General features: G+C 42.9%; 2 protein-coding genes across 4 annotated transcripts; both read right to left on the reverse strand.

The window, feature by feature from the left end:
- Positions 1-2,768: 2,768 nt before the first annotated feature.
- On the reverse strand, positions 2,769-18,482 carry LOC115792521 (post-GPI attachment to proteins factor 2-like). Of its 3 annotated transcripts, XR_004021039.1 has the most exons (9): positions 18,182-18,482; positions 15,654-15,822; positions 15,043-15,292; positions 14,838-14,944; positions 12,536-12,644; positions 12,269-12,459; positions 8,454-8,571; positions 6,412-6,595; positions 2,769-2,900 (listed from the first exon to the last, which is right to left on the reverse strand). XR_004021039.1 is itself a non-coding variant. In XM_030747083.1 (6 exons), exons 2-6 carry the CDS (start codon positions 15,819-15,821, stop codon positions 12,329-12,331), a joined length of 765 nt encoding a protein of 254 aa, XP_030602943.1. In that variant the 5' UTR covers position 15,822; positions 18,182-18,482; the 3' UTR covers positions 10,555-12,328. The 3 variants fall into 3 exon arrangements, 1 of the variants encoding a protein (XP_030602943.1); XR_004021040.1 differs by lacking the exon at positions 8,454-8,571; XM_030747083.1 differs by lacking the exons at positions 2,769-2,900; positions 6,412-6,595; positions 8,454-8,571 and having other exon boundaries at positions 10,555-12,459.
- A 309-nt stretch (positions 18,483-18,791) lies between these two features.
- On the reverse strand, positions 18,792-25,296 carry LOC115792066 (post-GPI attachment to proteins factor 2-like). The gene is made up of 6 exons (XM_030746438.1): positions 24,673-25,296; positions 23,222-23,390; positions 22,390-22,639; positions 22,195-22,301; positions 21,234-21,342; positions 18,792-19,598 (listed from the first exon to the last, which is right to left on the reverse strand). Exons 2-6 carry the CDS (start codon positions 23,387-23,389, stop codon positions 19,474-19,476), a joined length of 759 nt encoding a protein of 252 aa, XP_030602298.1. The 5' UTR covers position 23,390; positions 24,673-25,296; the 3' UTR covers positions 18,792-19,473.
- Between the last annotated feature and the right edge of the window lie 246 nt (positions 25,297-25,542).

Raw genomic sequence — 25,542 nt, forward strand, 5'->3', positions numbered from 1 at the left:
ACCAGCTGTGAGCTCATGGAGCAGATTTCTAGCTAAGCAGCGCCCCCTGCTGTCAAAAACTCAAACAGCCCTGATGCTGCAGCAGCTCTGGATTACCTGAGAACATTTCAGTGGTTTTCTTGGCTGTTAATCAGATCAAACCAGGGCCCTAACAAACCAATATTTTGATTATTGATTGATCAGATAATTAATTCATCCATAAAAACAGTGAAACATGTCTGCTGTGAACCTGATGTGTGACAAAGAATAGTAATTCTCCAAAAGAAACAGAAAATATATTTTGATGTTTTGATGGAAAATAATGACGAGGGTTAACAACAAAAAGGTCAACAGACTTGAAATAAGCTCCCAGTGACTATAAATGTCCTGACAGAGTGACATCATCAGGTTTCTACTGAAGCAAAAGGAAACACTCACTGATCTTAGACAGTTATACATGCATACAGGAAGATGCTGTTTGTACAGGATATGACTGTAAACTGCACTGATTGTAGCAGAATTATGACTGTAATTCTTCACTGATGCAAATCTGCTTACAGAACTAAACCACAGATGTAACTGTAAGTAAAATGCTGTAAATACAGAATAGAACAGAATGCCTTTGTCATACAGAATGTACAGTTTAATAATGTTATAATGTAATAATATTGTAAACAGGGACAGTAAACTACAGCCATCCAAGTGTCAGTAATTCAATCATCATTTGTAACCTAAACATTTTTAGTTTTCATGTAATTAAAAAAAAAAAATTCTTATCTTGAATTTCAGAGTTATGATTCATCTTTCATGTAATCTTTTTTTAATCTAATTTAATCTCACAATAAGACTTTTTCTGGTATTTTGAACATTTTTCTGTTACTGACACAAACTTCTCTTTATTATCCTGTAATTTTCTGCCTTTTAGTGTCATTTTCATAATTATAGTTTAATTTCATAATCTTTCGCGTCATCATTACCTTTTCAGATCAAGAAGATGTTTCTCATAACTGAAGCTTTATTATGCATGACTTTGTATCATAATTTTTGTATTCTTAACTTTTGCCTTCTCTCAACATTTAGACTTCCAATAACATAACCGCTTCATTATTTCAACTTTTATTATCCTGTAATTGTTACTTTGATAGTTTTTTTCTCATAATTTAATTTTTTTTATATCTAATTTCAACTTTTTTCTCAGAAGATTTTGTTTTTAACTTATTTTATTATTTTGTTATTTCTCAGAATTATAATTAAAGATGTGCCAGAAGCTATATTTTGTAAATGTCTGTTAATATTATACCTGTAACTTTCTCATAATGATGACTTATCAAAGCTGACAATGAAACTGATAAAACTAAGCTGAACAATCCATGAGTTAGTACATATTTTGATTATTAATATTTATATAGCAGAATGATGCATATGTAGTAACATAGTTACTACAGTAAAAATGTTGATGAATTTGAGTGTTTTACTGACTGCACTGAAGAGCGTGTTCTTTATCAGCTTTAAACCCGTTCGGCTAAAAGCAGTCACATCCTGATGACTGTTAGACGGCTGAAGCTGTGTCATTAAATGGATTAATATGTCTACCATTTCTATAAGTAAACTCAACTCAACTCAGCTCAACATTTATTGTCAGTTGCTGCCAAATGTAGAGGATAGGCAGAGAATGTGTTTCCCACAACCCACGGTGTGCAAAGAGCGCGTTTGATATACAATATGAAATACACAATATATACACAAACTGCTTTATTGTTCATGCAAATTAGGATGAGTTGCTGCCTCAAGTGGAGGAGTTTGAGTATCTCGGGGTCTTGTTAAGGAGTGATGGGAGAGGGGAATGGGAGATCGACAGACGGATCTGGGCTGTGTCTGCAGTGATGGTGACGGTGCACCGGCGTTGTGGTGAAGAGGGAGCATGAGCTTTGGATAGTGACCAAAAGAATTAAATTGTGAATACAAGCGGCAGAAATGAGTTTCCTCCAAAGGGTGGCTGGCATCTCCCTTAGAAATTGGGTGAGGAGCCATTCAGGAGGGGCTCAAAGTAGAGCCGCTGCTCCTCCACATTGAAAGGAGCCAGCTGAGGTGGTTTGGGCATTTGACTAGGATGGCATGGGTGAGGTGATCTGGGTTATGTCCTACCGGGAGGAGGCCCCGGGGCAGACCCAGGAAACGCTGGAGAGATTATATCTCTCGGCTGGCCTGGGAATGGCCTGGGAATGGCCTGGGAATGGCCTGGGAATCTGGGCTTCTCTGCTTAGGTTCCTGCCCCCGCGACCTGGCCCTGGACAAGTGGAAGAAAATAGATGAATGGATGCTCTCTCTTTCTAGTCCCTGTCAGTACTCTAGCTGCAGCATTCTGGATCAGCTGAAGGCTTTTCAGGGAGCTTTTAGGACAGCCTGATAATAATGAATTAATGTGTTATGTGTTCATTTATTATCCGCCTTCAAAGATTTTAAGCACTTGGTGTTACTTGTTCTCTCAACTAAATCAGTTAGGTGAACAATAAAAAATGTACCAAATCAACATTAATGAGGTTGATGTTTTTACAGTGTGAGAGCATCAGATTATCACCTGACAGTTATTAATGGAGGTTTGTGTATGCACAGGTGTTTGTTTGATGGCAAAGCATTAAAAAAGTTCTCCTTTTTATCCAGTTAGCTGAAACCTAAAATATGCTGTTAAACACTTACTGAAATAAAATAAGGCATCTTTAGTCAAAATGATTCAAAACTTTTAGATTTATTTATGTATTTGTTTATTATTCATGCATAGCCTCTCCTGTCCACCAGGGAGAGCTGCTGCAGCAGCAGTGGTCCCACATTATTATACGCATTTAAACAGAAAGCATGGAACAGTTAGTCCACAGATCCCAGAGAGTCCTCCACCTGCATCAGATCCTCCTCTGGTTCTCAATCTGAAAGAGTTGGAGAAGATGTGTTAGGCCCACCTGTGGGTGGAGTGATGGCACTGTTAGATTAGGTTTGGTCTTTATTTCCCAAATCAAGCTGAGGACCGTCATAATCTGAGTGTATTATTATCTGTATATTATTAATATTCAGTGTTATCAATTACTGATTTGAATTCATATATTTAAATAAATATATACAGGGTGTCCCCCACAAAAACTTGACATCATTTTGTGTCAAAGAACATCGGAGATTCTCACTCAAATGATTTCAAATTTTAACACAAGCAGTGTTGGACCCAACAAGCCCCCTGCAGACGTTTCAGCTGATCGATTCAATTCAGTTTTATTCATACAGCGCCAAATCACAACAAACAGTCACCCCAAGGTAGGGATGTGCGATATTAACAAAAAATAATATCTTGATATTTTCTGTAATTTTTTTCGATAACGATTATAAATGATAGTTTGCATTATTTAAAAATGTGTTCGAAGTGCAAGCGGGTAAAATATAAGACTTAAATCAGTGTGTTTGACATGTTGATTTATCTTTATTTTATTTTAACCTTTATTTAACCAGTAAAAACACATTGAGAGTAAAATCCTGGGCATGACAAATGTAAATAGAAAAACTTAGGCGAGTTTTTCAAAAGAAATCGCTCAATACGGAAGACTTGACAGAATGAAAAAAAAAGAGAAAAATCAAATAACAGGCTGTCCAGGAGGACTCCACCGACATTATAGCAAAATAAATGACAGAAACTGCACACCTTCATCTGATCAGAAACCCGCTTTTTGGCAGACCGCTTCAGCATTATTATCTGAGGCTCCAAACAGGTGAGCTCCGAGAACGTCGCTGGGTTATGACGCAGTGATTGTAACATACCTGCTTTAACTTAAAGGACATTAACATCCATCCATCATCTTCCTCTTTATCCCGCTAATCAGGGTCACGGGGGGGCTCAAGTTTGCTGAGTGTGTGTTTTGCCAGACACCTTAGCTGATTTAGGTTTGTCTTGGACAGCAGTTCCCGAAACCTTTAATATTCCTCATACTCGTTGATGATAGAACAGGTTAGTTGTTGAGCTGTCCTCTTTCTTACAAAGTCTGCAAACTGCAAACCACCTCCTCACCTAGGAATTAAGGCAGTAGAGTGCAAGGCTGGCGATGTCTGAATTTCTTCCCCTGGTGCAGTGCGTTCACTCATTTCCAGCTTTAGGTGTGTTGTTTAGGCAGCTTTTACCTTCAAAGTTGACCCTAAAAACTGTTCAACTCACCTTGTCTGGTATCATTTTTTCAGCACAGCCTCACACCTGTGACTGTGTTAAACACATAGTCACATGTCAAATAATGACATCCTGTAAATTCAAATTCAATTCAAATTTATTTATATAGCACCAAATCACAACAGTCACCTCAAGGCGCTTTGTATTAAGATTAAGTTTGCTTTATTGTCACTGAACGTTCAGCGAAATTTCCATTGCATATACGCTATGCATAAACATCATCTGTTGTGACTGGTTGAAGCCTCTTCTGATGTCTTTGAAAGATTTTTGCAATTCACCACTGCAAGGGCTCTTGTTTCTCCTCCTGTGAATGACCCCTAAGTCTCTTTCTCCTGTTCTGCTCTTTTTGACACTTTTAAGCCTGTAACATTGGAATTTCTACAGGAGATGGTTGGTTACTTGAAGCCTTCAGCTTCTCCAAATGACGTTATGCCTTCCTGTCTTAAATAAATTTTCCCACTGTAGGGCCAGCTGTGCTCAATATTATAAACAGCAGTCTGTGCTCAGGTGTGGGCCCTGTAAATTTTAAACATGCTGTTGTGCGACCTCTGATAAAAAAAAGCCTGGTCTCACAGTTTTGGCTAACTGTAGACATATTTCTAGTCGGCCTTTTTTATCAGAAATCCTGACTCAGGCGATTGTGTTGTTCTTGTTCTTTTAGATTTAACTGCTGCCTTTGATACAGTGGACCATAAAATTTTACATTTCTTGTCTGGAGCAGTGGGCGGGAATCAGGGGCACAGCCTCAGTGTTGGTTTCAGTCATACTTGACAAGTAGGAGTTTCTGTGTTGGTCTTGGTGAATTTGTGTCCTCCACTGCTCCGCTTGTGTGTGGGGTACCACAGGGCTCGGTGCTAGGCCCGCTCCTTTTCTCTCTTTACTGCTGGACCCCATACTTAGAAAATATGGTATTTCTTTCCACTGCGATGCAGATATGTGCCCCTTAAAAGGAAAGACTCCTACTCAGTGGCACAAATACTTAAATGCTTAGGTGACATTAAGGCATGGTTGGCTCTAAATTTCCTAAGTTTTATGAAAAATGGTTTTTGGTAACAACTCTGTGACCCCTTTGGTAGATCTGGGCTGTCTGGCACAGTATCTCAAGCCAACAATCACAAACTTAGGAGTCAGAATAGATCCTGACATGAAGCTTGACAGTCACATTAGGGCTGTAGTCAAGTCAAGCTTTTTTCACCAGAGGCAGCTGGACAAACTAAAGCCAATTCTCCAAAGGCAAAACTTTGAAACAGTAATCCACACCTTTGTTACCACTCGGCTGGATTACTGTAATGCATTTTATATGGATCTTAGAGGGTCCGCTATTGCTCGCCTTCAACTGGTGCAGAACGCTGCTGGGCGGCTTTTAACTGGTGCCTGCAAACATGAGCACATTTCACCTGTTTTAGCTTCAATCCACTGGCTGCCCATTTAGGATCCATTTTAAAATGCTTTTATCTGCTTTTAAACCCCACCCTATCTCTCTGAGCTGCTAAACTCTTATACTCCCACCCGGTCACTCAGGTAGGCAGACCAGCTGCTTCTGACTGTGCCTAAAACCAGGTTTAAGCTCAGAGGGGACCGGGCTTTTGCAGTAGCAGCACCAAATCTCTGGAATGATCTGCCACTGCATATTAGACCGGCCTCATCACTCACGCATTTTAAATCACTTTTAAAAACTCACCTTTTTTCTTTGGCTTTTAACACTAAGTGAAATGCTGAGTCTGTGTTTTTTAAATATTTTGTGTCCTTTGCATATATTATGTATTTCTTATGTATCTTAATGCATTTTATTGAGCTGTTTTATGTATTTTATTGTATTGTACAGCACCTTGGACCCTGTGGGTCATTTTAAAATGCTTTATAAAGCTGGATTGGATTGGACTGATATGAGATCTTTGAGATAAGATGGGGCCTGATTATTCAGACCTTGTATGTGAGGAGAAGGATTTTAAATTCTATCCCAGATTTAACAGGGAGCCAATGAAGAGAAGCCAATATGGGAGAAATCTGCTCTCCTTTTCTCACACATCAGTTTATCAACATATGTACTTGGGTTGCTTAAAGTGGTGCCTGGTACTGAGCATGTACATGCGGATTCTGTTTCGAGCAAGCAGCAGCCTTCGAAAGACAAAGCAAAGCTTTAACGGTAAAACTGCAGTTCTTGTAATGTCCTCTGGAGGTCGCTCCACCCTACCTGACAGAAGAAATCAGAGCTTTAATTACTGATCTGTTACCTTTGAAAATGAGCTCCAGTGACGGCTCCTTCTCCAGTGGGAAGTCTGAGTCCGGCCACAAATGTTCAACCAAAGTTTTAGCATTCTCATATTTATCAAAGTGGACTCCAGGTGAGACGTTCCCTTCAGGTTCTTCGCAGAACGTGAGCTTTGCTCTCAGTCGATCACAATCGAACTTCAGCACCTGAAGAAGAAAAGAGCAGAGAAACGAGGTGAGCAGCATTTACAAAGAGAAGCTAAAATGCTTCGTTAGGAACTGTTTAATTTTCAGAACATTTATAGGTGACCTTGTTTTTCTGTTCACTGAAAAACAATCTAAAAAGTAAATATTAAACAGCAGATTAATTCATTAAATTAAAACCTGAACAACTGAATATGACTCAGCAGTCACATGCGACTGTATCTGCATCAGATAATATTTTATTGAAGTGTAGATTTTAGAAAACTATTAAGGGTGTGGGGCAGCACGGTGGCGCAGCTCTCTGTGTGGAGTTTGCATGTTCTCCCCGTGTCTGCGTGGGTTTCCACCGGGTACTCCGGAGAAAAGACATGCACTTACTGGGGTTAGGTTAATTGGAAAATCTAAATTGCCCATAGGTGTGAATGAGAGCGTGAATGTGAGTGTGAAAGGTTGTTTGTCTCTCTGTGTTGGCCCTGCAACAGGCTGGCGACCTGTTCAGGGTGTACCCTGCCTCTTGCCCTATGACAGCTGGGATAGGCTCCAGACCCCCCCCCCCCCCCCCCCCCCCCCCGCAACCCTGAACAGGATGAGTGGAAGCAGATGGATGGATTAAGGGTTTATTAACGCGAAGATTGATTTTGCTTTGCATGTAAAAGAGATTGTGACCTCAATGTGACTGCCTGGTAAAATAAAGGTAATAATAATAATTCACATGTTTGCAGTATTGAAGTACCGTATTTTTCGGACTATACGTCGCTCCGGAGTATAGGTCGAACCAGCCAAAAAATGCATAATAAAGAAGAAAAAACATATATAGGTCGCACTGGACTATAAGTCGCACTTTTTTTTGGGGGGGGGGGGGGGGGGGGGGGGGGTTGATAGAATCCGAGACTCAGAGCACAAATTCCATCTTGAACGGCAATTTAAAATAATAATGGATTAAAGAACAGGACGAACACGGTTACACCTACGTTATGCTAACGTAGCACATTCAGCTACATGACGCACAACGAACACGTGTTCGGTATTGTAACGTTGTAAACACACTTCCAAAGTCGGCGATATTGACAACAAAGGTCGTCTTTATTAACAGAAAAACGGCTGCTGTAGGCCACAGCCACGCCAACCACAACTACAACAGCGGAACAGCAACACACACACAGGCAAGCTCTCGTCTTTTTCTCTCTCTCCATGCTGCCTTCACGAACCTCCCGAACAGTCCGAAATCCCACAACATCAACACGCTCTCTAACTAAGAGAATCGCTACAGTATGTTAACGTAACATTAAGTTATTCAGATAACCATAGCATAAAGAACATACTAACAAGTTAACCAAACCATCAATCCATTGAATTCTTCATCCTCGGTGTCACTTCTAAACAATTCCGTACACTCCGTAGACGAAGCGCCGCTTCCTCTTCTGTGTCGCGTTAGTCAGACTCGTCGTCAGCTGCAGTTCCAATTATTCCAGCCTTTCTGAATCCCAACAGGATGGTTTGTCACTGAAGCCCATGTTTTCTTGATCCATCCAATGACTTCCAGGAAAGTTGGGTGGCGCATTCTCCCAGTTGCCGTTAAGCTGTGCTCTCCATCCACTGCGCCCACAGGTTACGCAAGACTGCCTTAAAGCTGCAGTTCACGGAGATGTCAAGTGGCTGGAGTATTTTGGTTCATGTGTTATAAATGTCACATATACGTCGCTCCGGAGTATAGGTCGCCGCCCCAGCCAAACTATGAAAAAAAGTGCGACTTATACTCCGGAAAATACGGTAGAAGCTCTGAGAGCTTCTTTCACCGAGCAGACAAACTGCAGGTTATTTCCATGAGAACGACTCTAAAGGGGAGGAGCAGAGAAGGTACCTGCCCACTTTCCACGTGCAGGGCGATGGCGACGTTATCCCAAACATAAAAGTGTTCATGCCCTAAAAGCCACTTAGCATCCATCAGGTTTTGCTCAGTTTTCTGGATCAGCCGATGACTGTGAGGAAGGTCAGAGAGACAAACATCAGTCAGCTCAGAGAGGGCTTCAAACAGCACAAGTGTCAAAGGTCAACCTGACGCTGTCTCCATGACAGACAGATGACAAATTAAAGGAAAAAAAACTACATCCCATCATAGGCTGCATTGTACTTTGAACAGCATTGTACCTTACTGTGTGTACTTTATTTTTACACTCACCCACTGTAACTGTGCAATATTATATTATTCATACTGAACAATATCTGACATTCCTATATTGTGTAATATCCAGTATTCATTCACTAGTGCAATATTCATTCACCAAGTGCAATATTCATCATCTTCATTATTATATGTATACACATATTTACTTTTCTTACAATGTACAGATGCACCAATGCATGTAAACCTACAATCACTGAAAACCCAGTTAGACGTTAGTTTGTTATTTTTGTAACATGAAGCTTTTACAGTCGTTCACTCGTCAACAGGCTGTAAGGACGGAGACAGCGATGATGTCACGCATTTATAATGAGGCAGCTGCAGCTGTCAGACTGTCAGTCAGTTCCTCTGAAACATTTACTGTAGTTACTGCAGCATCACTGTAACATCACACTGATCTGGATGAAGCTGCTGACACAGAACACACTGTGGTTTAGATTAGATTCAAGTCAGAAATGATGGTTCCAGATCACTCATCCAGAGACGAGCACCTGCAGTCATGCAGCCAGAGACCAGCGCTACCATTAGGCAATGTGGTTTAAGTGTCTTCCCCAAGGACACAACGCAGCACAGGGACAGGAGCTCGAACCTGCAACCTTCCGGCTGCAAGGTGAGCACCTACCCACTGTGCCACTGCCACTGAAAAATGTCTGGATCTTAGAGATGATGGGAATGTTTGAGTGAAGATATCTGTAATTTTTGGCATATCTTCCAGTGAAAATCACCTAAATCGCTGATCATCGGCTCTATAACGGATCAGTAAACTGTGTCCGAGTCCACCTGCACAGCAGGAGGATCCAAACAGATCAGGATCAGGTCCATTCAGGCTCCAGTCATTTCCCAGCTCATCCAGTCTGGATCTGATCATAATGGGTTCATTTTCCCAATGCAATCTGCATTCTTTAATTAAAATGTCTCATCATCCCAAAATTCCCAAATTTTACATTCATCACAGACTTGGAAATCTGTTCTGAATGTTTTCAGCTAAATATGAAACGATGAACTCTGACCTTTAACAGTAACTCAGTGAAACATCACTGCTGTGGCTGTCAGAGAGCCGTCATCTATCAGTGAAGCTGATCTCTGATCAGATTAAAATTGGTAAACTGGAAACGTTAAAGCAGTTTTTCCTCTAAATCTCATTTTTATCCAGTGATACAGAAATAATGAAATTCTCAATTAAATGAATAAATCAATGGATTCCATTTATACTGTATAATTATTAAGCAAATAACCATAAACTGAACTGTCATAAACTGCAGCAAAAACAGTTTTTCTTAAGTAACAAACTGACCTGAGGTCAGCTCCCCCTGGGGTCTGCTGCTGTCTCTCACACACAGGTCGGTCAGTAAACTCTGAGCTGTTTCTCCACAGTTTTATCTTCACTTTCTGTCTCCTGCAGTTTGTCCGTCAGGCTCAATAATTAGATTTTATAAATTAAATGTAAAATTAGGATTCAGCTTCATCCGATGGAGATTCAAGTTGTGTAAATGATGGGGGTCATTATAAAGAAATTATATATTTTATAGCAAACTTTTTTTATAAAAAATTTTATATATATATATATATATATATATATATCGTTGCCATGGTGAATCCTGGTATCAGAGCTCCATTGATGACAGCTTTCTTTCTTTACTCACACATGTGCTAACTCAGGGTGATCAAACTCAAGTTTGTTGAACCCGTTTCCTGGAACAGGGCCCTGGTGAAGTAACTACATGAGTGGTTCCACGTCACCAGATATCAGCAGAAACAAACTAAACCAGAAATGCCTGAATTCATATAAACACGTGTTTATGTTTATTTAAAGCTGTTTTCAGTCATAAAATGAAGGTTGTGCACAGGAAGAGCTCAGCCCTAATTTATTATTTCATTTATAATTCGTTATCCTCAGCTGTCTGCAGTTTATTCAGAATAAATATTATCAGGTGCATTTATTTTATTATATTTCCAACTTTTTCTTCTTTGCTGTCTTTTCGTCTGCTGCACAGAGACGAGCTTTTCTTGTTCTTCATACACTGAACACAGCAGGTGAAGATGAGAATGAAACATAACAAATCATCATCACTTTTATTTTCTCTCTGACGCGTCCGATTTCACATCATCCTCTGGTCTGAGATCAGTGATGGTCACAAATTATGTTGCAGTGTTCATTTCTGCTCTTATTATTTTTATGTGTGGAAAACAAATAGGACACAGCTTGTCAGAATTAACAGCACTCTATCAGAGCCAAGGTCTATCAGCACTGGGGTTCCCCAAGGCTGTGTCCCCTCCCCTGTCCTCTTCACCATTTACACAAACGACTGTACCAGCAGCTGCCCGGGCAATTATATTTTTAAATTCTCCGATGATACTGCTATCCTTGGCTTGCTGTGTGCAGATATGGACCCTCTACCATATTTTAATGTGGTTTAGTCCCTTGTTCAATGGTGTGATGACCACCACCTCATTATCAATGCCAGGAAAACAGAAGAGATGCTGATTGACCCCAAGTCCGTAAGTAATAACCTCCCGCTTCTTATTCATGACAGAAAATAAACCAGGTCTGTTCTTATAGATATCCAGGCGTTTACCTAGATAACGTGAATTTCCCACTTGAATAGGTTAACAAGTTGTGCTGTCGTCTGCAAGGGAAATTATATTTTTTACGCAGACTGAGAGTCTTTGGGGTGAATCAGAAACTTATGTTTTTATTCTATCAGGCCGTGTTGGAGAGCATCATCAGGTTTGGAATGTCAGTGTGGTACGGAAATCTGTCCGTGCAATTAAAAACCAACCGTATGGTACAAACTGCAATGAAAGTGATAGGTAAGAATGATAACTCCTCCTTGCAGTCCATTTATGAAGAGTCTGTGCTCAGACTTGCTCGGAGGGTATTCTCCGACCCCGCTCACATCCTCAACCCGCAATACGAACGGTTACCATCTGGTAACGGTTCAGAACCCCGGCAGGCAGACTTAATAGATTTAAAAACTCGTTTGTTCCTACATCAATTAGATTATTAAATAAAGTAGGCATATAGTGTTTGTCATGCTCTGATGCTCTAGCTAACTGATTTGTTGGCTTGCTCACTGTAGGAATGTATGTGGGAATGCAGCGTGTGCAATATGTGTTCTATTGTTATACTGTATTATTGTGGTAGCAGCTTGTTTTTGTACGACGTCCAACACAAATTTCCCTGTGGGGACAATAAAGTATATTTGATTTGATTTGAAATAAAATAATTTAAATTCTAATCAGGTGTTTGTGTAAACAAATGTGTGACATCATCACAGAACAGAGAGCGTTTCAGCATCAGTGCTGATCAGTGACATCAGAGGAAACACCAGTGACATCATCAATACACATCATTACTTTAAAGAAACGTTTCTGCTGGTTGGTACAGAACCGATGTACTAAAAGAAACAACAGAAGAAGAACTCTGGTCCACGCCTCCATCCCGCCGTCCTGCTCAGAAGGTCGAAGGTGTTGTTGGAATGACGTCATCTCACCTGCAGCTTACAGAGTCGCTCCTCTCTCTGTTCACGAGTTCAGAAATGTTAAAAACTCCCTCAGTATCGTTTGTCCTCCGGCGGCGTGGCCACGGTCACCTCTTTGCTCCCAAAGTCCCAGAAAGCCGTCATGTGGAAGGCCATGTTGGAGAAGACCACCAGGTACTCGAAGAAGGCAAACCAGGTGTAGACTGGAGGAGAGACGAGAGCGAGTGACTGAAGGAGAACAGGATGAGAGACAGCAGACCAAAGCAGAGCAGGACTTACTTCCTGCTTCACAGTATGTGTTGTGGCGTCTGAAGAAGTAGACGGCGATCGCACAGCAGCTGATGTTGAACAGGAAGAGACGCAGCTTCCAGCGATATGATGTCACTTCCTGAGATGGACAGGGAGGGAATTAAACACATCAGATTCATTGATAACTACCAGAGAAATTAAGGAAAAAAGAGGCAAACTGGCTTAATGTGATCAGGAATGATGGATGTTATCTGGTGAACCCCTGGAGCCTCTCAGACATTAAGCACAAAAAAGCTCCTGAAGACAAGTGAGCACCCACAGAACCTCCTCAAGTACCCCAGAACCCACTCCAAATTCTCCTTAAAGACTACCAAGAGTTCACAAGCACACTCCTCCACAACCCCGTGATCCTCCTCAACTCATCCATGAAACACAACAAGAACACAACACATGAGAGAATTCCTGGAACTACAAACCAAGTGCTGGTAGAACCTGCTACCTGACTCTCCTTCAACATTAGTAGGACCTCACCCAGACTCTACGAGGCTCTTCAAACATGTCTAAACATGGGGCACAAAACCTCCTCCCAAACCATGTGATTGTTCTAATAGCTCTTAAACAACTATAGGTACAAAGATAGAAGGGAGTGCTCCTAGAACCGCCTCAAGTACTGACAGAACCTGCCAAGCTATCCCAAAATCCTCAAAGACTAACAGGCTTTCAGAAAGATGCTCAAGATGCTCATGGGGGGGTGGATGCACCGAAAGGGACAGGAGCAGGATCGACAAACTGGTGCGGAGGTCTAGCTCTGTGTTGGGATGTCCTCTGGAGTCTGTGATGGTGGTGGGTGAGAGGAGGATGTTAGCAAAGCTGACATCCATCATGAACAACCCCCATCACCCTCTTCATGAGACCGTGGGTGAGCTGAGCAGCTCCTTCAGTCAGAGACTGAAACATCCTCGCTGCAGGAAGGAGCGCTTTCGCAGGTCATTCATCCCAACAGTAGTTAGACTGTATAACACATCATAATGTCTTGAGTCACTTGAACACTTTACCTACACTGCCATCACTTTATCCATACAGTCAGATACATTTTATTTATTACACTCACCCATATAATGCATACCGTGTATGCTGTGTACCTTACCGGCTACAAATGTATATAATATTTTGATATCTTTATATAGTGTTTGACGTGTGTGTATATGTGTGTGTATATATATATATATATATATATATATATATATATATATATATATATATATATATATATATATATATATATATATATATAGTGCTTATGTATATGTGTATAGTTTTTTGCTATTTTATTTTATTCTATTGAATTTTAGTTTTAGTTTTTAGTTTAGTTATTTGTTCTTACTCATCCTTTTCATTTTTTCTCTGTATTGAGCTGCTGTAATGCACAAATTTCCCCGTCGTGGGATCATTAAAGTTTTATCTTATCTCTTATCTTATCTTAAAAGCTCTTAAAGCAGACCTAGAACATCAACAAGGGGCACCAAAACCTTCTCAAGCAGTCCTTGGTAGGTTTTGTTGGTTCTTCAGGTACCAACAAAATCCCAAAACCTCGTTAAAAATGTTCTAGACTAACAACAGGGACAGAACGTAAAGAATATTAACACTTCTACAGCTATATAGTCGTTGGAATTGCTCTTTGGCCCCTCACCCAGGACCAATTTGCCATGGGAGACCCTACCAGGGGGCAAAGCCCTTGGACAACATAGCTCCTGGGATCACTGGGACGCACAAACCCCTCCACCACGATAAGGTGGCGATCCCCCTCAGAAAGTTATTGAACCACCTTAGAGACAAAGTTCTCATAGGACCACCTGAAGTACCAGCCCAAATCCACCTCAAGGATTCCTAAAGCTTTTTAAGTCCTCCAATCATGCCTCAGATTAGTTTGTCCACAAAGAAAACAGTGAAAGGCAGTTAAGACAATAACTGATTAACTTTCTGCCAACCAACAAGTCAATAAATCAAATGATCGCCAAAGGATAAAGTTCAGAGTGAAATGTTTTCGTTTTTGATGTTAGAGCTGACTCAAGCTTTCACACTCCTCAAAAAAAGAGAATATTTATTTAAGAATCAGCTGTTTGTATTATTGTGTCGATGATTCTTTAAAGACGTACTGTGCCGTCTTGTCTTGACTGGGTGGTCTCCTGACCACACGTTCACAGAGAGCTTTTCGTGTGACCATTTAAAAATATTTTTTACGCCCATCAATCAATAAATTGTCCTAAAATCATCAATTACTGTCTGTTTCACACACTGAAACCTCACACTGAGCTGGGGAGGGTCAGTTTACCTCTGGGTTCACGTAGTGTCTCTTGATGATGTACCACAGCCAGCACGTAATGAGCATGTGCAGCAGCGAGCTCCCTATGAATGTGATGAACCCGTATTTATGAACACCTGCAGAGACAAACAGCCGTCAACACGTCCACAGTCTCACGTCTGAAGGGTTAACTTCTGACTGGTGGACCCAAGTCAGCTGACCACGCCATACTCACTGTAGGTTTCCGTGGACGACACGTATGTGAGCATCACCAGGCCGCTGTTTTCGGCGAGGCTGCAGATGAGCGCCAGTCCGCTCAGTATCAGCTCCAGCAGCCTGTTGGCGAAGCGGCTACGATAGAAGTTGAAGTAGGCGAAGGCCACCATGTATCGCGGTGCAGAGTGCAGCCCGATGCAGCCGCGCCAGATGTAGCGCTCTGGCACGCGGCTGATGGCGGAGCTGATGGACGGGAGGTAGTTCGATACCTGGAAGAAAAAAATATGAGTTTAATCTGGGGAACTGGTACTGCTCACACCTGAAGCTGAGGTGTGGGCTGGCGCATCCTTCGCAAGGTAACGTTTTACATGCTAAACAGACTTCAGTGACCTGCAGGAACCCTGAAGGTCACAGACTCTCCCTCTGCTTTCAGTACGAGCTCAATTTTGTGCAATAAATTCTGCAAAACTCACAAAATAAATGCATTCAGTTCATTTAGATGGAGGCGGCTCTCTTAACTGGAGTTATTTTGTGTAAATATTATTGTGTAAAATTATTTTCATAAAACATCCTGCTTCAGTATAAAGGTGTTTCCTGCTGGCGTCTGCCTGCGCCCACATCAGTACGTACTTTGCAGTGTGTGTACGTCGCATCCTCATAGTGGTAGAAGAGGGAGATGAAGATGCAGGCGATGAAGCCGGTCACCGGCAGCAGAACCGTTCCCACAGCGAAGCTTTTGAAGGGCAGCCGGATGAGGAGCCGGTCCCGGTCCAGGCTGCTGTATGGACCCTGGAGCATCCTGGAGAGAAGAGGCGGGCAGAAGTGAATGAAGCTGGACCTCCAATCATCTCCTCAGACTTCAGACAGGAAATAAACCAGGCGAGCGTTTTCGCTCTGCGGTGCTACGATGTCAGGAAACTTCACAGTTTTAACAACGATCAGCAGTGTGTGGTGTGATGTATGCTGAACCACAGAGAAAGGCGTAAAAGTCACAGCCTTCAACAAACCATCAATAAGCCTGCATTACTCTCTGCCACTGTGCCACTGTGCCAAGCACTTTCTCAATTTTAAATGGAGTTTGGTGTGTTGTATGTCTGCTGGACTGTAGATCTCAGGGCTGCAACGATTCCTCAAGTAACTCGAATAATCCAGTTATAAAAAAATCCTCTTTTACAAGCTCTTCTTGTATAAGTAAACATATTTGGTACAACATTCAGATCATCGTTCTGATCGTGAAAACTGCCAGACAGGCTAAAAAAAATATCCTTGACACAAATTTGTTGCTTCGATGCTTCGTTTAAACTCAGGTGTCTCCGTGTAAGCGGAGCATTTCACCCACATTAGCAGCATTAAAATTCTCTGTTGCTGCGATGGATTTCCATCATTTGGAAAAAATGACCCTTAAACACCGAGTGTATCATCGCTGACATGTTTGTACACGCCTCCACTGCTCTCTGCACCTGTATGTGTGTGTGTGTGTGTGTGTGTGTGTGTGTGTTGTGCTTGCTGGGCTGTGAATTTCAGCTGTCAGCTACCAGAACGAACCGCCCCGACCACAGTTTGCTAGCCGGCACCGGCATTAGTACCAGCGACCATTCGTTAACGACGTCTGGTACCAAGGCCCCCGGTTTTTCAACAAAGCCACTTGCCGTTTGGGCACGCACAAAGAGGCGGCGCTGGTGGTGAGCTGGGGTGGAGCTAAAAAAAATGTTTTTCTAGCGTTCAAAGCAGCAGCGCTTTTTCCTGTAACCACCATTAAACCTTTACTGGGAAACAGCTGGAGGTCCTTCATCAACCACCTGATCATCGAGTGAAGAACAGAGAACTTTGTAGCTGCTCCATCCACCCTGTTTGTTTCACACAGGGAAAAACTGCAGTACGGAAGTTAAAATATGCAGATGAACTGTTAATAAGAAAAGTATTTATCAGATTACTTGATTAATGATGGAATAATTAATAGAATTACTAAAATAATTGATGGTTGCAGCCCTAGTAGAGCTGTTCATAGGTCTAATGCAGGAGAGTCAAACTTATTTTAGAGGACCACATTGAGCCCAGTCTGATGTAAAACTGCTGCACACAGTCCTGGTTCTCTTTAAGGTAAAGAAGAACAACGTCCACATTTAATGAACCACTCAATTACAGAAAAAAAATGATAAAGATGCCTGAGAAAGCTCTAGAATGAGTGCAACTTCTACAGCATCTTATTACACGTGCATTACAGACCTCAGCAGCTCCACATGTGGAGTTTCTGGAGATCATTGACCTTCTTAGGTGACTGTGATTCCAAACAGCTCCCCTGGATCAGACGGATGTTACTGAAAAACTAAAATTAGGAGTTACTTTGAATCCAGCGGATTCAGGCCGTTCTGACCCCCAGACAGCATCTGGGGGTCAGAACGGTCTACATTAATGACTGCTACAGTGTTGGCAAAGTGTAAAATCTTAATAACTCCTAATGGAGTTTGGTGTGCAGTGTATAAAGAGAGAATCATCTGTAAGTTAGAGGCATCAATAAGCCATCCATACACCAACATTAATCTCTGCTACACTGCTGCCTGGCTCAAATGCTTTAAGCAGCCCCGGCTTCTCTGCGGGCTTCCTGCACGTTTCAGACCTGATTCTGAGATTTTATGGATCACCTTTAAAGCCCGTCTGGGTTTGGAGCTACAGAACAGCCTCAGATCCTCAGGTGAGGTCCCCCTGGCTCCTCCAAAGTTCACACTCAAACCTCAGAGTGCTGTGCTTTAGCCATCAGGCCCGCTCTGATTTCTTTTCCCTCTAAATTGTGAGTTTGTTGTGTGACTTTAATGTGTGGCTCTCAGTGGGGTGTACAGTGCAGCGTGTACGCAGAGCTCTCAGGAGCCGTCAGTCAGCCAGCATGACTCTCATACTTTGTCAGGTATTTTAAATGGAGTCTGGTGGGCGGTTTGTGTGCTGATCTGTAGAGAAATTCACCCACAGCACAGACAGGTCACGTTAAATTTCACGAATCATCAGCGAGGATCTGCGTGCTTCCGGCCGGTTACTCCGCTGCTTTTACCCTGAACGCGTGCCTGTTCACCTGTACAGGTGAGGCAGTCCTCTGACGTGGCTGACAGCTAGCTGTGAGCGGGTGATCTTTAAGCAGGAGTAGGTAGGCCAGGTGAAAGGCTCACCTTCACGGGTCCCCGAGCTCGCTCCTCCTCGATGCCATCGGCCCCTCAGCAGGTGTTCTTTCAGGAGCTAATCACAGCAGCTAGCAGCCGTTAGCTGAGAACTTCAGGGACTGACAGGAAACGGCTTCAAACTTCTTAATCCGTCTGTTTTCCCGCCACACGGCTGCTTTGACGCTGCGCCCACCTGTTTACCGTCACACGCACACTTTGTACGCTGTTTTTAATTCAGTTTAACGATAATTTTACTGGACGACGTAGCGCCGCTCTGCTAACGGCTTGAGCTGCTTCCGGTAACCACATCCTTCAGAATAAAAGCCTTCCTTTTACCTGCTGCAGCGTCTCTGGGACCACACAGATGTGAGTGTCTCTGGGACAGTATTAGGACTAATTTCATCCATTAGAAAGATTTTTTATGCACGAAGACACAAAAACAGGCCCTCGCTCACAGCTTAAAACACCTCTGATGTCCCAGCTCTGCAGTCCTGCTGCAGGACCGTCACACTGCACTAAAAGTACTGGAACAGTCAGATGAAGAGCAGCCATAAAACAACAGTTCAGTCACTTCTTCTGGTTTTATTCAAGAATGAGCAGAACATGATGTTTAACATGAGCTTCATCAGAGAGATGTTTACAGCAGTTTGCGGCACTGATGGATTATAAAACCTCAGAACATAAAGATAGAAAAATACAATAATGTGTAAAACTCATTTTAGAAAGGTCATAAAAGCACAAAGTATAAAGCCCCTGACTTTAGATGAGATTCCTTTTTAAAGCATAACATTTCATAGATGATATTCTGTAAATTTATCAGCTCCATATTTTTCAAAATGTTCACTGATATTCAGCCACTGCATTTGGTCCCTGGTGCTCAGTAACATCCAAACCTGGAGCTCCAACTTCTTGGACTGTCCGTTAGTCCAATGAAGCCAAAGCAGGCTCCAAAACGGCTCCAACAACACAAACATGGTCCAGAGGTCCAGTTCAGGGACTCCAACCATCAGAAATAGAAATATTGAACCATTACCGCCTTTTAAAAGTGGAAAATATTCAATTTGTGGACATGAATCAGTACATGAGAGCAGACTGATGAAACATGAATCAGCAGATCAGAGGTCATGAATATTTTATGAACTGCTGTGAGGCTCAGGTGCAGCCTGGTACTGACTGTAGACTGTATATAAAAGATGGACATAGGTAGCTGGTTTCCAAGAAAATGTCTGCTGCGTGGATACTGATCAGACTTTACAAGCAGATATTTTAATCGTAAAGAAAAAAGAATCACTAAATGCAGCTCAGTGTCGTATCAGCGGCGTGGCCACAATCACCTCTTTGCCTCCAAAGTCCCAGAAGGCCGTCATGTGGAAGGCCATGTTGGAGAAGACCACCAGGTACTCGAAGAAGGCGAACAGAGTGTAGACTGCAGGAAACAGGGATGGAGCAGATTGAACAGCCTGAGTTACAGCAATCTGATGAAGGATCAGCTTTCAAAATAAAGCAACACCAACTCCTTGAAGCTTTCACACCAAATTTTAGGAGCTCTGGTCGACCAGCTTGGAGCGGCACATGAAGTCTAAAACATGACATTTCCAGTTGTCATTATGACTATCAATTAAAACTGACACACAGATGTACACAAGTCGAGACTATTATCAAACATGAGAATCATGGACCAGATTGGTGTCCATCTATCCTCTTATCCAGGTCTGGGCAGCAGCCTAAGCAGAGAAGCCCAGACCTCCCTCTCCTTGACCATCTTCTCTAGCTCATCTGGAGAGACACTGAGGCGTTCCCAGGCCAACCAAAAGCAATAGTCTCTCCTGAGTGTCCTGGGTCTTCCTTGGGGCCTCCTCCTGGTACGACATGCCCAAAACAGCTCACCTAGGAAGTACCAGGAGGCACTGTAGTCAGGTGCTTGAACCACCTCAACTGTCTCCTTTCGATGTGGAGGAGCGGTGCTCTACTCAGAGTTCTACCTGAATGATCAAACCGCTCATCCTATCTCTAAGGGAGAGGCCAGCCACCTTTCAGAGGAAGCTCATTTCCATCGCTTATATCTGCAGTCTTGGTCTCACTCCCCAAAGCTCGTGACCATAGGTGAGGGTGGATGGATGGATTGGTGACAATCTCCCCTCACTTGTGAAAAAGACCCTGAGATACTCCTCAACCCAAAACAGGCACTCCTCCCTTTTCCAGCTGAATCGTGGAGTTAGAGTTGGAGGTGCTGGTTCTCATTCCTGCTGCTTCACACTCGGCTGCAAACTGCCCAAATGCAAGCTTGAGGTCAACAACAGCTGAAGCCAAAAGAACCACATCATCAGCAAAAAGCAGAGAGGTGACGCTGAGATCTTAAGCCTCTTGGCTACATCTAGAAATTCTGTCCATAAAAATTATGAACAGATTCAGTGACAAAAGCCAGGCCTATCAGAGTCCAAGACCCCTCTGAGAATTAGTTGGACTTCTTGTCGGCAATGCACAGGGTCTGAATGGCATGTAACACCAGGCCAGACAACCCATACTCCTGATGCACCCCCTCCTAGATAGCTTGAAGAATGCAGCTGAATGCCCTCTTCAAGTCCACAAAGCACATGTATCCTGGATGAGCCTTCAGGAACTCAGGGTGAATCTCATCCACTCCAGGGGCCCTGCCACCAAGGAGCTGTTTAACTTCCTCAGTGACCTCAGTTTCCCCCTCGTCCTGAGACTCTACTTCCTCTACAGAAGATGTAACAGTTTGATTAAGGAGAGCACTGAAGTATTCCTTCCACCACCCAACTGTAGCCTTAATCTGCATACAGTGTGGGTGGGGCACTGCTTCCCCCTCCTGAGTCACCAGATGGTTTGCCAGAATCACTTTGAGGCCAACCAAAAGTCTTGCTATATGACCTCACCAAACTCCGCCCATTCCTGAGTTTTTGCCTTGGCTACAACCAGAGAACAAAGAGGAAACATTTTAAACAAAACAAATAAAAAGACAGAAATAATTTTTTTAATGTTGAACATGGGTAATAAGCCTGAAATACTCCTGAACCAGGCGACTCAGAGCAGGACTGACCTCCTGGTTCACAGCGCTCGTTGTGCCGTTTGTAGAGTAGGTAGGAAGCCAGAAAACAGATGAAGTTTAAAACGAAGAAACGCAGCTTCCAACGATATGATTTCTCTTCCTGAGAAGGACACAAAAGATACCAGATTTATAGGTAATTTCCAAAAAATTAAAATCAATACAGAGCAATGACAAACCGGATTCACCACAAAGGTTTAACGTGGGAGCGACCACATGTTTGTGTTTTTGTGCCACTGTGACGTCTTTAACCATAAACACCTTTCCTACCAAGAATTTTAAACTTTTGACAGATTTTACAGATTAAATCTGTCAGTGTGGTGAATAAAAACTGTTTTTAATGTTTCAGCCTTTCAGATATTTAAGTATTCTGAATATTTCAAGTGTTTCTGCACATCTGGAAACCAGCTGTTTGCTCAGATTTAAGCTTCTGCAATGTCACAACATTTATTTCCACGCAGAGCTGATGATGGGAGTTGGAGCGCTGCGTGGATCTACGTCCCACAGGTCCTCAGTGGGTTCAGGTCTGGGCTCTGTGGAGGAAATAACAGCTCTTACCTGGTTGTTTGTACTCAGGTAGTCAGCTGACCTCACGTTTTCAGCACATAATGTAGGTGAACCTAGACCTCCAATCCAGAAGGCTCTTACCTACACTGCCCCACCAAAATAAGAGCCTTTGTGGGCTTCTGGTTAGGTAATTAGTGTGGGCTTTATGTGCTGAGATCATTCTGGACTCCTGCACCCTGCAGGGGTTTTGGTGGAACCTCAGCGTGTTTCATTCCCTGATGGAGGCGGCGTGTTGGGATGTGTTATTTTTCGGTAACATGAGAACGAAGGCATTTTTTAGAAAGAGCGAGTGACTCCGAATCCTTTGACCTTCAGGTTTTGGTGGATCTTAAACTGCACTTTGGTTGTTCTGAAACTTGAGGCACAGACATGATGAAGGTCGGTTTACCTCTGCGCTCTCGTAGCTTCTCTTGATCACGTACCACAGCCAGCACGTAATGAGCATGTGCAGCAGCGAGCTCCCTGTGAACACTCTGAATCCGTTGTCATGGTAACCTGCGGAGACAAACAACCATCAACATGTTTCAGATTAAAGACGTCTGAAGCTTTAGCGACCCGGGTCAGCTGACCACGCCGTACTCACGGTGGTTTTCTTTAGACGACACATATGTGAGCAGCAGCAGGCCAGCGTTCTCGGCGACGCCGCAGACGAATGCCAGCCTGCTCAGCAGCCGCTCCCACCGCTGACTGCTGAAGCGGCCACGGTAGAAGCTGAAATAGGTGAAGGCTACCAGGAATCGCGGCGCGGAGTGCAGCCCAATGCAGACGCGCCAGACGTAGCGCTCCGGCAAGCGGGCGATGGTGGAGCTGATGGATGGGAGGTAGTTCGATACCTGGAGGAAAGAAACAATGAAACAACTCCCGGGTCGTAACGTGCCCTGAACGCCTCTCCTGCTACAGCACACTGTAAAACCAGAAAGTGCTAAATGTGTAGCACGTGTGCTGACCTTGAAGGCCTACAACACTCAGGAGTGCTGCTGGTCATACACAACGACTAAAACCAAACACCACGCCTACGATTTCCTCCCACAGCCCGTTGAACCGCCCTCAGACAGCTGGCCATCTGCTCTGAAATTGAACCAAAGGTCATGACCCCGAGCACAGAGGACGTGAAGTATTCAGTCAGCGCAGAGATCTGTAAACTTCCTGTTGGCATCATTTCATCTGGTTCACGAAGAATTACAGACATTTGGAATGGTTTCTATTTTCAAAATAAAATAATCTTGATGCTCGCCTTCTGTTTTCTTTGTGAACCGTTACTATGACTACGTGACACAAATTATTTTATTTTAATTTGAAAATCTGTGACGTCCACCTCCCTGAAGCAGGTCTGTTTTTTAAGGGTGAGTTCTGCTGTAGGCTTCATGGCCTCATCAGAAATAATAAGAGTTTCCTGCTACCACATCAGTGCTTACCTTACAGTGTGTGTGCATCACATCTTCATAGTGGTAGAAGAGGGAGATGAAGATGCAGGTGATGAAGCCGGTCACCGGCAACAGAACCGTTCCCACGGCGAAGGTCTTGAAAGGCAGCCGAATGAGGAGCCGGTCCTGGTCCGGGTTTCCGTACGGCCCCTGGAGCATCCTGGAGAGAGGAGGGGCAAAAAGAAGTGAATGAACCTTCAATCATCTCAGACTTCAGACAGGTGAGACTAACACCACCTGCAGAGGTCCAGGATGGAAATAAATTCATCTCTATGATTCTCTGGAGCTTGAAAAAGGCGACTGGACTTCTTTTTGTTTCTTGAAGACGTTTCACCTCTCATCCGAAAGGCTTCTTCAGTTCTCAACCAAATGGTGGAGAGACCCAGGTATTTAAACCCCTGTGGGCGTAGTCCCCTGGAGGTGGTTATGACCCTCTATTGTTCATGTGCGTAAACACATGTGCCCAGGTGTGAAGGGAGGCGTGGGTCATTCAATCAGTGGTTTCAGTTGAACCAATTTAGGACTTCGCTCCATTGTTGGAGCCCCAGCCGGGACCGTCTTCACGACAGCTGTCTGCACCCACTTCAGGCACGTTATTCAGAATTATTTGTTTGTTGTTGTTTGGAAATCATGTCATAAAATGCCAATTTGTTGTTTTTTTTTTTAGATAACCTTTGGCAACATCTTGACATCGAAGTGGGCAAGCAGACCCAAAGTGCCTCAGCTGATGCCATCCAGGAGGTGCAGAGATACCTGGCAGAGGTCCCAGGATTCTTTGAGATACAGGGACAACCAAAAGACAATCTATCCAAACCTCTTCCGCCTTTCCTTATAATTTCTCTGCACTCCAGCCTCATCTGTGCCGTGTTTTCTACAGCTGGAGAAGTTGCATCAAAAAAAGTAACAGACTCAGTTTCAAAACGTTGGGGAAACTTATTTTTTTGAATAAAGATTTGTAAGAAAAAAATCCCAGTCCACAAGCATCCTCATTCACAACACGTTCACTTATATTTTCACGTTACGATACATGCTCACATTATTTATTGACTGTATCTAAAAATATCACAGATATTTTAAATTTAAATGCAGATATGAAATAATACAATATAAAATACAATGACTTTAAATATATTATTGTATATACTAGATCACCACATCAGTGTCAGATGAGTCTGTCAACTAGGTTTCCTGTAGGGATTTTTAAGTTCCAGCAGGTGTCAGTATTCAGTGATACAGGATCAATACAATTTGGCAATGTGTCGAAACGCTTTATGACGCCTCATCTACCCATCACTAATAATGTTATTAAATCTGCAGATTTTTTAAAAATGTTTTAAACGGAGTTTGGTGAGCTGTATTCATGCTGATCTGTGCAGAAAGTAGATTTACTTTACTAACTATAAATGGAGTTATGCGTGCTGCTCTGAACACTTCCTTCTTACCTGAACAGGTGCAGTCCTCTGACGTGGCTGCAGTTTGCTGGGACCGGAAGCGAGTTTTACACCTGTTAAACGGTTTTCCAGCTTCGAGCGTCACTTAAAGCGTCTCTCACCGTTTTAATGTCTCCCACATGCTTCAAGCAGCATCTTTAATTTAGTTTAATTAGCAGTTTTACCGGACGTGACAGCGACGCTCTGCTGACGACATACACAACTTCCGCTGATCACATCCTTCAGAATAAAAGTCAGAGCTCTTCTTCAGAAGCGGCATCAGAATCTGAGCTACTCTCATTTTTTGCTGCATGTTTGCGCCCAAAGTTAGGCCTGCGTGAGCGCACGCTGTCAGCATGCTATATATCAATGGCTTTGGACGCGTCAAAGTCAGTTATGTCAGGTGAGCACAACTGTATTTTCAAGAGGTCAGAGAGGATATCATCTTTAAGGCATGAGCGCCAGTCACTTTTCACCTGCTTCATGACACTGAACCCTCTTTCGCAGTCAGCTGTTGTTGCAGGGATGGTGAGGAGAGCATCAAAAAGATCAAGGACATCAGGACACTAGTGATGGGAATTCCGGCTCTTTTCAGAGAGCCGGCTCTTTAGGCTCGGCTCCCAAAGAAGAGCTCTTTCAGCTCCCAAATGGCTGCTTAGATTTTAATTTTTTTTAAAAAGTGTAAAATTAATTACTAATGTAAAAACATACATTAGGCCTATATCAAACATTTCTTTATATAATCAACATATAATAGAGTGCTCCAAATACAAATTATAAAACAAAAGATTGGAAATGAGAAAAAACAAGGGCCTTTGAGGAGGTGATCCTGTTTCTCCTGCCTGATGACCTGCCCTGTTTTGTCCTTCTAATTACACTGAG

This window comes from Archocentrus centrarchus, chromosome 14, assembly GCF_007364275.1.
Source record: "Archocentrus centrarchus isolate MPI-CPG fArcCen1 chromosome 14, fArcCen1, whole genome shotgun sequence".
Taxonomy (NCBI): domain Eukaryota; kingdom Metazoa; phylum Chordata; class Actinopteri; order Cichliformes; family Cichlidae; genus Archocentrus; species Archocentrus centrarchus.